General features: G+C 30.9%; 1 protein-coding gene across 1 annotated transcript; it reads left to right on the top strand.

The window, feature by feature from the left end:
- Positions 1-7,642: 7,642 nt before the first annotated feature.
- LOC125855782 (DNA glycosylase/AP lyase ROS1-like) lies at positions 7,643-14,312 on the top strand. The gene is made up of 23 exons (XM_049535485.1): positions 7,643-7,724; positions 8,252-8,308; positions 8,398-8,457; positions 8,618-8,709; positions 8,794-8,865; positions 8,949-9,066; positions 9,173-9,505; positions 10,246-10,336; positions 10,440-10,854; positions 10,929-11,008; positions 11,129-11,213; positions 11,285-11,376; positions 11,460-11,528; positions 11,653-11,689; positions 11,760-11,842; positions 12,061-12,471; positions 12,719-12,755; positions 12,840-12,897; positions 13,013-13,134; positions 13,273-13,338; positions 13,446-13,560; positions 13,832-13,870; positions 14,206-14,312. Exons 1-23 carry the CDS (start codon positions 7,643-7,645, stop codon positions 14,310-14,312), a joined length of 2,721 nt encoding a protein of 906 aa, XP_049391442.1.
- Positions 14,313-14,967: the final 655 nt, after the last annotated feature.

Here is a 14,967-nt window from a genome sequence, read left to right as displayed (position 1 = left end):
TAAAAGTATTATAAGTCCCAATAATTGATAATTCAAAATATTTAAAAGATATATGAAAATTTTACGGTCAAAGATAGAGTTGTTTGAATCTCGAAATCCGAAATGTGCACATAAATTAGGACAGAGGGAATAGTACATATATGAAATAAATATAAAAGTTATTGAGTTCACATGAACCAACCATTTCAACCAAGCGTTTGATCTCAACAACACGAGAATGTTGTTTTTAACTTGAAATCCCTAAAACAAACTTCATGCTAATTATGCTTTCCCTCATACGATTTATTACTTTGTCTTAATACGAAACACGAGATTAATCATCAGCTAATCTAACATAACATGACTCACCTAACTTAATTATCATGAAAAAAAATCGTTTGCATGCCACTTTTTGTTCTTTATTTCATTTCAATTTCAAAACATTAATTGGTCAATGTAGATTGTTCTACTGATTTCATTAGTGTTTGAGCTATCATTATGCAATTTTAAATAATTTTTAGTTATATGTACTCATTGTTTTTCTCTATAAAAAAATACTACTTTAGAAGTCACTGACAACAACAATAAAAAGAACAAAGTCAATTGGATTGAAATGAATTCAGTAAAGAACATGAAATGACTGTACAATTATTTCGATTTGATCATTTCATTTTTTTAATCAAGTTGGTATTTTAAAATTTGATTTTGGTATTTTGTGATATGGAAAATTGGTAATTATAGTTTGTTCGATTTTGATTTTTATATACATTAGAACTATGACTTTATCTTTTCAAGAAACATTTCAATTATATCATACTAACACTTTAAATATGTAAAAATATTCAAGTTAATTAAATTTCTTTTGTTAATCCATTGCACAAAAATAAAAAATATTTCAATTAAGATAAAATAGTTAAAGTTTTAATGTCTAAATAATTAGTGTTGTACTAATATTATTCTATATATTTATTAGAGAAAATACATAAAATCCCTCCTGAATTTAGAAGCACAACTTGCTTTAGCACTTAAACTACACGGGTGATTAGATACCCCCCTCCCTTAACATCTTTGAAGTGAATTAAATACAACCTTGAGAGTAGAATACCACTCTCACCTGGCACATCATAGCCATGTAAGCTCCACGTCACAATCATGTAAGCACCACATCATTAATTTTTAATCTTTTTTTTTTTGCTTATTCACCCTTTTTCTTAAATATTTTTAAAAATTCATTACACTAATCAATTAATTTAAAATGCATTTTAAAATCAAAATTGCCCCACCTTCTTCCACCCCTTCTCTTCTACGCCCCTGTCACGACCTAAACCGTCGTGATTGACACTCACACTAACCCTCCGGTGGGAGAACCATTACTACTAACCAACTAACCCCAAAACTACACATTTAAAGATATGGAAGCGGGTTTAAATGCAGAAATAAAATGGAGCTCCCATAAACTCTGAAGTTTTAAACAAAATCACTACCAAACATTGCGGAAAACCCTCTAAAATCTATAAGTCAATGTACCAAAACTCTAAAGTTCAACAATGTCTAAGAAAATGAGTGGAACCCAAACTAAACATAAGAATATCTAAAGTACTAGTCTAAGTCCGAATAGAAATGAACTAAACATAACAAGAACTCATGGTAGCCTAGAAGGATTGGCTCACCCTTGAATTTGATCTCGATCAGTGATCTCCTAAACGAGGTATGTCTGTAGCCGCCTGAAGATGCCTTGTACTCAACAAAGAAAGAACAAGTGCAATATCAGTACACAACCACAATGTACTGGTAGAATCACGCGGCTATTCCAGTAAGTGAAACATACATAAGTAGTTACAACATAGTAAACACACATATACCGAACATATACAATATCAGTTATCATCTCAGGATCAATGTACAATTCCACATTCTCAATAATACACATGTATGACAAGTCAATGGTCCTCTCATGGAAAACCATACCGAAACTGTTAGTGTGCCGGATTGTGACACCCGATCCAAGTTGGTGTGTCGGAACGTGACACCCGTTCCAATATGTATGTCCGTACATGACATCCGATCTCAATTAGTGTGTCGGAACGTGACACCCGATCCATCCAACATGCCACAATCACAAACACAATATACATTCTCATAATCATATAATCAAGTGTTGATTCATGGCTTACAGTCAATCATTCATACTCATTTACATTAGGTGTGATCAATAGTGCAACATTTGTATACATACATGCATTACAATGAAGCAAATACTAACATACATCACACAAAATCCCTCCTAAGGCACTTGTATAATTCTTAAGAAAAAAAAAAACTAAAAACATTATATGCAATACTTTCGTTTTTTTTTTAAAAAGAAGACAGAGATCCTATTTATTTTTTCTTATTCTTTTGATAAATTTCACTATATTTTAATTTATTATTATTATTAAAAAGTGTCAATTACTACTCTCTTCATTCATTTCTATTATTTATTGTAAAAACTTAAATGTCTCAAAATTTATTATTCTACATATTCCTATTCTTTATTGTAAATTTAAATGCCTAAATATTTAACTCCAATCTTTCATTTCTTCATGAAGAATGAAAAATCTATATGTATCTACATATTATATATAAAACTAAATATTAAAAAAGTGATTTGACACCTCTCTTTGGCCAATGATCCTATTTATTTTTTTATTATTGTAATTTTCACAATATTTCTATTTATTATTACTATTAAAAAAATGTACCAATTATTATTCCCTTCATTAATTTCTATTATTTATTTTAAGAATTTAAACATCTCAAACTTTCCTACTCCACTTATTCCTATTATTTATTGTAAATTTAAAGGCATAAATATTTATCACTCAAATATTTTATTTCTCCTTAAAGAATGAAAATTTATTAAAATAGAGTAGTCTAATGAAATATCATTTCAAATATATTAAAAAAATATTAAAATACCATACTATTATAACCTATGAATTTAACGGTTTCGACCAAAAGAAAAAGCTCATATAAATTTGAAGTATTGTAAATTATATTTCATGAAGAGGTAATTTATAAATAAAATTATTTTAAATTATTATTACATCGCGCGAAGCGCATACATGTTTTCTATCTCTTTATAACCACTAAAAAATTACTACTATATGCATGTATTACAAAGTTATAATTAAGATTTAGACTAATTAATTATTTCCTTTTATAGTCATGACATTAAGAATATAGTAAATTTTATTTTCAAATTTATAAGTTTTTAGTTAAATGAAAGTGAACTTTGTGTCATATTCTAAAATTTTGAATTAACTTACTTAAAACTTATTATATAGCAATAAGATTTTTGAGAACAAGAACAAATGTATTATATCGCATCAAATGGTTAGCATTATTAAAAGAAAAATGAAAATTCTTATTACATATATAGTCCCTACACAAGATGTTTGACGAATATTCAAATTAGATTTAGTCATTTCATTTCAGTACACATAAAAATTTTCAACTTAACTACTATTTTCGTTTTTGTGATTGAGTTCGGATAATTTTTTAGTCTTTTGCCATAATATAATCAAATAATAGGTGATGATATACTAACTACTTAATTCACCATATAACCTCCTAATATCTCTCTTCATTGTGTAAATATTTCAATAGCTGGTTTAAGTTCAATTCCAAGGCTTCCTAGCTAATATTGTCAATGACTTCTCTGTGCGGCATTGGTTTGCCATTATGTTGAACCTAGAGGTATTATACTTGGTAGAAGAATTATGTATAGTCATTTTTTAATAACTAAGTTGAATAAAAATTTCAAAATAATAAATGTGTTTGAATATATTTATTTTAATAAGTTGAATCAATATTGATCTCGGAATGTATGTAAAACTAGTGACAATTTTTTTTGTTTAATATTTATATCTTGACATGCAGATCTTCTATACATCATCTTCTTTGCTTATGAGTGAAAACTAATTAATACCAATATGAGTAATTGAGGTCACTTTTTATCTATCTTACTCATTGTTTTGTTAAGATAAATTTATCTTACTCATTGTACACCTCTACTTTGCACCATCTAACTTGTAGAGAAGTGTTGAGAGATAAAAGTTGTTTAGGTAAAAAAAAAAAAGGTACTTCAGTTTTTCTACCTAGTTTGTCATAACTAACTAGTCAAGTAGTTCGTTTTGAGTTAGCTGATGCTACTATATAATGATATTATTGACACAATATGAAATGAATTTGATTTAGAAAGTTTTTCTTATTCCTCGCACATTCTTTAAAATCTTGTTTACCAATATACTATATTTGACTTGGATAGGTTTGAAGAGTTTAAAGATCATTGATAATTTTCATTGATACATATTTGAAATAAACTCAAATTTGAAACATAAATTTCATGTATCATAAAGAACAAACTTTAATCATCAGTTTATTTATATAATTTTTAACAAACCTATTTAACATTTACTTAATAATACACAATTCATTTTTTTCAAAATTTAAAACTTACATATGAATCCATTTTTGATAAATTGAGAATAAAAGTTCAGATCAAGAATTCAAACGGAGTTTTATAACTATAAATCAAGTCATAATTCATTAATATGTTAGAAAATTTATGCTTTTTGCTGAATGAACTTTTTTGTCAACTCTTTGATTTCACTTTGTCACTTGACATATTTAAGACCACAAGATTAAATAACATGCTGATACATTAGTTTAAAAGGAAAATTATATGAAATAGCAAACTATTAATTCAAATTAAATGCTATAGCCATAGTTTATTTCATTTGTAATTCGCAACAAACATTCTATTTTTATGCAATCTGATTTGATATACAATTAGCCATTTTCGATATACAATTAGTCATTCGGTATACAAATGTAAAAAATGCGTTTGTGTTTGTATAAAGTGAGAAAAAAGTGTATATACAAATACAAATACAAATACACATACATATATTTTCGTCATATACACATATAATTATACAAATACAAATCTTATTATACAAATTACAATATATAAATGAATTTATACAAGACTAAACAATTTGTATAAAATTGAAAGTATCTAGCGAATTATACAAATCAAAAGCTCCATAGCAAATATAAAATTTGCTATGGAGCGCAATTATGCAAACTATAGCTATAACATACAAATATGATTTTTATGTTGGCTATATGTGAAAGTTGCTCTAGTTTAAATCCACAAGATTGAGATAAGTGTCAAACACACCTAAAATATTTCCATTTTTTTTTTAATTTCATACCTAAACTATTGGGAGAGTGAGTTTCATACCTAAACCATCACTTATTAGTTTGAGAAACACACCTCAATGGTGTGTGTGGTGCATTCTCTTTTTTTATTTGCAAAAATCTTGCCATGTGACATTTCACATGGATAAAATATTTCACCTTGTCAAAAATTTAATAAACTATTAACATTAGTTAAAAGCTAAAAATTAAAGTATTCCTATCCCAAAATAAAAAGGAAATTATTTTTTTTAAAAAATTAAAATATATTTCTCACCCCACTCCACCACCTCCTTCCCACCCCGACAAACCCCCAGTTCTTTATTTTTTTAATTTTCTTTTGTAAAATATTTTAATTTTTTTTAAACCTTATCCCTCCCCAGCCCCCTTTTTTTAAAAGAAAATCTACTCCACCCCATCTAACCCCAGCTCCTAATTTATTTTTATTTTTATTTTTTACATTTTTTTCGTTTTGTGTTAGATATGTACCTATATTTTTAGAATTTTTTTTCTAATTGTGTACTGAATATAGCAGAAGTAAAAAAATTATTTTTATAAAAGTCTTGCTGCAAGTAATTTTTTTTTTTTATATATATATATATATATAACAAGGAACGAGAAAACAATTTGGAAGTGGGGGTTATGTGGGGTGGGGTGAATTTTTTTTTTTTTTTTTTTAAATAAAATACTATCATGAGGAGGGGATGAAGTACGGTGAGAGGAAGTGATGGAGTGGGATAAAAAAAAATATTTTATATTTTATTTTATAGTTTTTTTTAGGGAATAGTAATACTTTAATGGGAAAATTGTATACAAATAGCAAACTATGAATTCAAATTAAATGCTATAACCAAAGTTTCATTTAATTCTAATTCATAGCATACACTTTGCCATCACCTCTCTCCCCATAAATCTTGCTCGCCACTCTCCTAGATCTCACTCGCCAATCTTCCTCGCCTCTCTCACTTTATACAAACACAAATGTGTAAAATGCGTTTCTGTTTGTATTAAGCGAGAGAAAACTGTATATACAAATACATATATTTTCATCCTATACACTTATAATTATACAAATACAAATTTTTCCTTACCAGTTCTCTTTTGCCTTTCTCTCTTTTTCACTTTATACAAACACAAATTATACAAATTATAATGTACAATTTGTGTTGTATAAAGCGAGAGAGAGAGAGATTTGATATACAAATATTTTATTTCGATTCAATTGTATACAAATTCAATTTTATGCAAATATACAAATACAATCATTGATACATATACATAGTAGTTACATATATACAATTATCTAGCCGATATACATATACAATTGATGTGGTTTTATACAAAATGAGATGCTGCCTGGGATTTATACAAATTTGATGCTCCATAGCAAACATAAAATTTGCTATGAACCGTAATTATGCAAATTGTAGCTATAGCATACAAATATAATTTTTATGCTTGCTAAACCTAAAATTTACTCTACTTTAATATTTAAGTTTAACTAATACTAATAATTTATTTAATTTTTATCGAGATGAAATGTTTTGTCCATGTGGAGTGTGATTTGACAATTTCTTTAAATAAAAGAGATAGTGTATTACAGACACCATAATGAGAGTATAATAAAAGAGAGATGTGTTTCTCAAACTAATAAGTGCTAATTTAGGTATGAAACTCATACTCTCAACAGTTTAGGTATGAAACTAAAAAAAGAAAGAATAGTTTATGTGTGTTTTTGACTCTTATCTTTCACAAGATTAAAAAATATTTCTTTATTTTCTTAAACTCTTTGCAAGTCAAAACTAAGACATGTTTAAAATATTTTTTTCGACAACTTTTTAGTTTTAATTTTTCACCTGACATATTTAAAACCACAAGATTAAATGACATTTTGATACATTCTACATATTTTTAGTTTAAATCCATAAAATTCAAAAATGTTTTCTTATCCTAACAAATCAAAACGAGACAAATAAATTGAAACAAGAGAAGTATTATCAAATCATGGTGTAATAATCCATAAGTTACAACTCAATCAATAAATTAAATTCAAGAGTAAGTTTTTATTGCATGATGCAATGAGTACATGGTCTTGGGGATTTGTTACACTACAGTACCTCACCAAGCCTTTTTATTTGTCCCACTTTGTTTACATTCTCTGTTTTCCAAGACTTAGTAAAGAGTACATCACCTCCAGTTTCCTTGTGCAGTTTTCTGGTATTCTTTATCTCATTCCTTTTCTGCTTCAATTGAATGACCATCATCCATCCTCATGCATGCTTGTTTTGGCTAAAGTCTCTATACAAATATTGCAAATGGATGAATTTCTCTTGTTTATGTATATTGCATGTATCACTTCTAATGGTACAAAGCTTTTTTTTTTTCTCTTTAAGTTAAAACTCAGAGAAAGATATTTCAAATGGGAAAAGATTCAGAAAAAGATGGGTTAAGGGTAACCAAGACCCCGGTAAAGCTAGAGGCTGAGTCCCACTTTCAACACAGTAAGCACATTATTATTTTTGATGTTAATTAGTTTGAGACTTGATGGAATTAATTAGTTTTCAATTCCCCTGTCATGTTGTTGCATAGAAAATACTATTACTTCTCAACTTTAATTGTTTGAAATCACATGCATCAAATGTTATGAGTGTTTTAATTGATTAAAGACAAAATACATAAACAAACACTTAAATTTGGCCTTAACTGATAAGTAAGCACTCCAATTTTGAGTATGCACATCAACTTGTCACCATTGTGTCAGTGCTAGTTGAACACTCCAACTTACAAAATGATTATCTGGACACCTCCATAGTTTATGTGCCACGTTAGGGTTAGGTGTCCATGAGACACATTGAGGACAGATTGGAGTGTTTAGTTGCCAGTTGTGGCCAAGTTTGAATGTCTGTTTATGTATTATGTCATTGATGAATTCTATTGATTGGTTGGTTGTAGCATTGTTGTTGTTTTCTTTTGGTGTTTCATCAGTTCAATGTGTTTAGTTACATAGTAAATGTCTTTTTTTCCACAGATAATAGTTATTGGCTTCGACCAAGGAAAGGAAAGGAGATATTTAGTTCGGAAGCAGGTGATTATTTAAGCAAATAAGTTCGAAAAGTTCTGTACTATCGTTGGGATTATGTTATTCTGCTTTACTAATGAAGAGCATTTTGACAGTTAAAAGGTACTTTCTTCGTCAACGGAAAATAGTAAAGGAAAGGCTTAGCTTGGGTGCAGGTAATGACTTCAATTGTGATTTGCTTAATGAACCAAGTAAATTAGATTTTGTGCTTGATGATTAAGTATCTCAACATTGAGCTTGTTCCTATATATATATATATATATATATATATATATAGTCATTCCTGTTGGAGAATATTATTGAATTATTTTCCAGCAGATAATGAAGAAAAAGACAGATACAAAGGCTCGAAAAAATGCTCATCAAAAAAGCTTCGTTCATTATCAGTTCCTTCCAAGACTCTCCAAGTAAAAGTTTTCCCCTATTCATCACTGTGGATCCTGCAAATGTTCATTTGTTTCACTGTCGTATGCTATTACTCTCTGTTGCAGGTGTACCATAGAAGACGTAACAAGTGCGAAAAAGTTCAACCATTCATTGAAGGGCATAACAAGCCTGTCCAGGCAAATGATTCTACTACAAATGTTGTTCCACTGTCATCTTCTCTGTTTCTAATCCAAACTATGCTACTAATTATCCGTTGCAGGTGTACAATCAACGATTTAAGAAGAACCAGAGATATAACAAGTGCAAAACAGTTGAGCCATCCTTTCAGGAAGGGCAGAACAAGAAGCGGAAAACATCAACAGTTTCTACTACCAAAGGTAATGAAGACAGTGATTTGTGTGGTTATACAACTTACTTGGATTTATCATGTGACATAACATTTAACAAGAAATTATATATTTCCTTTGATGTAACTTTTTAAAGGTTTAAAGGATAGTCCTCACAAGAAACCAAGGCTTCAAGAATCTAGCAGTAAAAGTGGACTCATAGTGAAACATAATAAGAATTCTCAAATCAATCACAAGAAGAAAGATGCACAAGTTCCAACCAATGAAACACCTAGTGACACAGACAAAATGATCTTGAGAACAAAAGTAATCCTTGATGAGGAGACGATACGAGAATGGAAATTTCTGATGGAAAAACCGGAACACAAAGGCTGCAAATCTGAAAAGTGTGATGAAAGATGGGAAATCGAGAGGACATTGTTCCATGGACGGGTGATATCATTCATTTCTCGCATGCATCTTATTCAAGGTATCATTTTATTATTGTATTTTAGTTAAGATTTTCTATGATTCTTTCCTTCATTAAACTCAGTATCAAACTATGATCTAATTATTTTCTTGTATGCAACTCTGAAAGTCACAAATGTACATAGCATATGAAAACAATAGCAAATATGTAACTCCACCAATTCAAGAAAACAGAAATATCATAGAAGTTTGGCAAACTAGCACATGTTCATAAAGTGAAGCCACCAGAAAACTTTAGAGCATTATAGAAAGATCACTCTAGCATACCAAATGCAAGCAGAAAAACTACTGCCAACTGTTTGTAACGTACACATTGCACAAAGAATTCATCGAGAACATCGTCAAAGCAAAACTGTATCTCCAAAGATGAAAACACTGTTACTCATTAAAGACTCATCTTTTGAAGTATCAAAATGCCTGTTTATGCATCACTTGATATGACCACAACTCCACAAGTTCACGTGTTTCTTGGAAATTTCTCTTAGTGAAAGTCTAACTAAGGCTCTGATTATAATCTTTTCTGGCTTTTAGTGTTTCCCTATGAATAAAATATGACAAGAACCAGGTAAATGTAATTTGTCGATGTTAAAGAATGGTATCTGCAATGAGAGTACATCTTTATCAGCATAAGTAAGATAACGATGAGCAAACATTTCATTTTCTTTCATTATCATGTAAAGAGAATATGTTTAGTCGGTGTCTTCACGAAGATATAACTGGGGGCAGATTATATATTGACAGGTAATAGACAGTTCTCTCAGTGGAAAGGTTCAATTGTAGATTCTGTGGCTGGGGTTTTCCTGGCTCAAAATGTCGCAGACAACTTATCGAGGTATTGAAGATTGTATGCAAGGAACTTTTCACAACTGACTATTAATGTGTTCATTAAGAATCTGAATAGTAATCTCAATTTTTCTATGCTGATGCATTTGCAGCTCTGCTTTCATGTCCCTTGCTGCTCAATATCCTTGTAATGAAGTCAGATTCAAATCAACATTCCACAACGGAAATGGGACGAAGCTGGAGAAATTTTCAAAAGGAAGTTCTAATATTAAGAACAAGGGGATAATCCGAAGAACAAATCCGAAAAGGGGTGCGAAGAAAAAGGAGACCAAAAATCAGCAATCTGAACCAATCTTAAGAAGGAAAAGTCAGAATGCAGACTTGGAAAGTGAAGCCATTGAATGGGAAAATATGAGGAAGTCATCTTCATTTGTTAATCCCAAAGAGAGAAATGATAGCACGTTAGATGCCATTGATTGGCATGCAGTCCACGCTGCAACAGCGGATCAAGTATCGAAAGCTATCATGCAAAGGGGAATGGACAAAAAGCTTGCACTAAGAATTAAGGTTAACAAAGTTTGGCTAAGAATTACTCGGCAATCAATCAGCATTGTAATAAACTAACTGCTCACTACATGCAGAATTTTATCAACCGCCTGATCCTGGAACAAGGGAATGTGGATCTAGAATGGCTACGAGAAGTTGAACCAGAAAAGGCTAAGTAATGTCTGCACTATCTTTTTGTATGAATTCGAAAAATTTGGATAGTTGGTGAGATAGGAAACACATAAGTTAACTGAGATTTGACAGTGTAGTTGATCGAGAAATCTGTTTCTTGCAGGGAGTACTTACTGAGCATTTATGGTTTGGGAGTGAAAAGTGTGGAATGCATAAGGTTGCTAACTCTCCAACACCAAGCCTTCCCAGTAAGTTTATATCGTAAAAACGTGTTAATGTGGTCTCTGAGCTTTATCATTAACACTCATTATTTCATTAGGTTGATACAAATGTAGGACGAGTACTCGTACGACTGGGTTGGATACCTATTCAACCACTTCCAAGAGGACAAGAGATGCATCTTTTGAATATGTAAGAATTTGTATTTATCAGCTGATGCTGTCAAATTTTCATTTTGCAAGTTTTTATCCATGATCCTGAATGTCATACTTTAGGTATCCGGACGTCAAAGATGTTCACAAGTATCTCTGGCCACGGTTATGCACACTCAATTATCTAACACTGTAAGGATCGACTTGAGAAAACCTCACCTTCAGACTTAAAGATATATACTCTTAATTTAATAGTTGATTATTCTGACAGAATATTAGTGACAATCATTCTGTATTCCTTTGTGGTTGCTTGTAGATATGAATTTCATCATCAGATGATTACCTTCGGAAAGGTTTGTTAGTTTTCATTAATATTAAATTGCTTTTCTTGATATTTTGGGACTGTAATTTGTTTGCACACAGGTATTCTGTACAAAATCAAGCCCAAATTGTAATGCATGTCCAATGAAAGCAGAATGTAGACACTTTGCAAGTGCTTTTACAAGGTTTTCTCTTGCTGAAATTACCCATATATTATATCTTTCTACAGTTGATGCTTCTAAGTATATACTTCCAGATAAACTTAATAATAGTTCTTCGTTCTCTTTGAAATTATTGCGATGATATTCTTCTGGAACATTCAGAAATTAAATCAGCTTGATAGAAATATGTAGAAACAGTACAATATTCTCTTCCTAAGTAAACCTATTGAACGTTAATGCAGTGCAAGACTTCCCCCGGGGCCAGGGGAAAACAGCTCTGCAAACGTCGATACTGCTTTAGTACCAGTAGACAGTGCATGCTCATGTGCTGACAGTTCTCAAGCCCAGCTTGTTTCTTCTTTCGGGGAAACCTTGAATTTGCAACATTCAACCGGAGATCACCAGAATGAGCTCATAACCTATCCAGCATTTGAATGTATTGGAGAAACAGATATTGAAGATTATTGTGCCAGTGACATACCTACCATCACATTTGATAGCCAGGCATTCATGGAAAATTTGTTAAGTTACATATATGAGAATGATCTCTCAACAAAAGACACCGATTTGTCTAAAGCTTTGGTCATCGCCACTCAAGAAGCACCACTGCCTAAATTGAAGCATATGGGTCGATTAAGGACAGAGCACCAAGTGTAAGTTTTGTAATACGTTTCATTTATTTTCACCATTTAAATGACATTACTTGGGAAGTCTATGTGAGCACATTAAGAATCTTATTATTGAGCTGAAAAATGGATATAAGAAAGTATTTCTGCAATAATGTTATATTGGAAGAAGTTTCGTGCAACAAAGGGGAAGCCCATTCTAGAAGATTGCGAAGAAAATGGTGAAGTGTTTAAATAATTGCTCATTAACATTTATTTCTTCTACGCGCTGCAGCTATGAACTTCCAGATTCACATCCTCTGTTAGAAGGGGTAAGTCAGGTTACCAACATGAATGAAATGATTTATTTATCATGCCTTTTGATTTGGTGAAGTTACTAAAGCTTGTGAATGCAGCTAGAGAAACGAGAACCGGAAGACCCTTGCCCATATCTACTTGCTATTAGGACACCAGGTCATTACTTCCCAAAAAGTTATATACTTGAATGGACTAAATTTCTGTAAAAAAAGAGCACCAAAATGTGGTCTATGAAGGATAATCACACTTCTGTACCGTACATGAAATGCAGCTTCAGAAGAACCTACAAAAGAGAAGTGTGAATCCTGTAATTGCGATGAAACTCAAAACAAGATCAATGCATCAAATGTAGGCACAGGAAACAATATTGAGACTGTTAGTGGGACACTTTTGGTGAGAATTTTTTTTAGGACTTAATGATTTCTCCTGGATTGGGATATCAGATATCTCGTGTTTGTAAAACTTTTCACATTCTAATTTATTTGGATAGTTATTTATCCAGTAGAAACTAACTCATAAGATCATCTTCAGATTCCGTGTCGAACAGCAAATAAGGGAAAATTTCCACTCAATGGAACATACTTCCAAGTAAATGAGGTGAATTTTACTTTCTATTCTTCATTTCATGCTCAGTCATGCAACCATTTCACATCTAAGTCTTTAATTAATTTGTTCGAGAAATACTAATAATGTGATTTACGCAGGTTTTTGCAGATGAAGAGTCCACTCAACAACCAATTGAAGTTCCAAGGACATGGATATGGAATTTGCCAAGAAAGACCCTCTACTGTGGTACCTCCATCAGAGCAATATTTAGAGGTAAAGACACCAATAGCTGTTTAATTAAATAGCTGAAAATGCCATAAATTGGATAATTCTATATTATAAAGTACATGGGCGGAGGTGAAGGGTGGTCCAGTGCATACCCTACTCCGACAAATTATGTGTTGTATAGAGGTGAAATATTAGTTATTATGTGTGTATATTTAATTTTGCACACCTTCAACACAACTGATATGAGAAGAAAGTTTGCACGCCCTTCCTCAAATTCCCAACTCCGCCACTAATAGAGTGTCTTTTGTGAATTCAGGGATGTCCACAAAAGAAGTACAGAATTGCTTTTGGAGAGGTATGAACTGATTTCTTTCATATATATAATTGCATCAATTATTTGCCACAGTTTCCATCCTGATAAATATTATATCTTTTTCATTAATATATATATATATATATATATTCAACATTCTTATGAGAACTACCAACAAATTTAACTAAAAACAGAAAATACTAAGAGACATGATCTTCTGTTTATAAGAACATATATATATGGCAATTAAAGAGGTACATATATGTAAATAATTAAGATCTTACATTGTCTATATGTAAATAAAACAAAAATTTTAACCTTGACACTAATGTACGTATTACATATGCAATTGAATTCACTTTTCTCAAGTATTGCAGGATATGTATGTCTGAGAGGCTTTAACCGCGAAACACGAATACCTGGATCTCTTCCCCTTGACCTTCATCGTCCAATAAGCAAGTCAGGAAAAGCAAAAAGGTCTTAAGAATGAACACTTTTTGTCAATTACACCACTTGAATTAAGCACACTATTATATGCATGTGCCTTTTGTTTTTGTCCAAAAGTTATGCTGCTTCAATATTTACTAAAATTTTTGACATCTCATGTCATTCCTGTTAGGGAGTGCTAGTTTAGTTAAGAGTAAAATGAAAATTTAAAGCATGTTATCACTCCGTTCAATGTTAGTATTAATTAGTCAGTGTTCAAAATTATACTGGAAATCGTGTAAACAAAATATAAAAGTTAGAATAGTAGAGTAATTAAGTTCCAAGTCCAACAAAAGATTGTTCAAGATTTTAGATTAATTCTCTCAAGATGTAACACTATTCTGCAATATTGACATACAATAGAAATTCTAAAAGTTCAGGCAACTCAACAAACGGAACATATCACACGATACTTATTTTTACTTTTGAAAAATGGTGTAGAAATGATGAGAAGATCAAGAAGAGTTTTCTATTTGTTTTAGTGTCTGAAAAATGAGGCGAGATCTTTGAAAATTTATAGCAGAGAAACAAGTGCAAAGATACTTGTTCTTGAAGAAGGTACTTTTTGTTTGGTCGTGCATCAGAAATGACTAGTGGAAAAAAAAATTCTGCAAATTTAAATTTGAAAATTCCACGTGAAATAATATCGCCAA

The sequence above is a fragment of the Solanum stenotomum genome, chromosome 2 (assembly GCF_019186545.1).
Source record: "Solanum stenotomum isolate F172 chromosome 2, ASM1918654v1, whole genome shotgun sequence".
Taxonomy (NCBI): domain Eukaryota; kingdom Viridiplantae; phylum Streptophyta; class Magnoliopsida; order Solanales; family Solanaceae; genus Solanum; species Solanum stenotomum.
This window is presented reverse-complemented; position numbering and strand designations above follow the sequence as displayed.

What these genes read in the sequence shown, in the direction of transcription:
- LOC125855782 (XM_049535485.1), top strand. Translation starts at nt 7,643, where the DNA reads ATGGGAAAAGATTCAGAAAAAGATGGGTTAAGGGTAACCAAGACCCCG. An exon ending in AACAGTTTCTACTACCAAAG is followed by an intron (nt 9,067 to 9,172) that starts GTAATGAAGACA and finishes AACTTTTTAAAG; the next exon opens with GTTTAAAGGATAGTCCTCAC. An exon ending in TCCAACACCAAGCCTTCCCA is followed by an intron (nt 11,214 to 11,284) that starts GTAAGTTTATAT and finishes TTATTTCATTAG; the next exon opens with GTTGATACAAATGTAGGACG.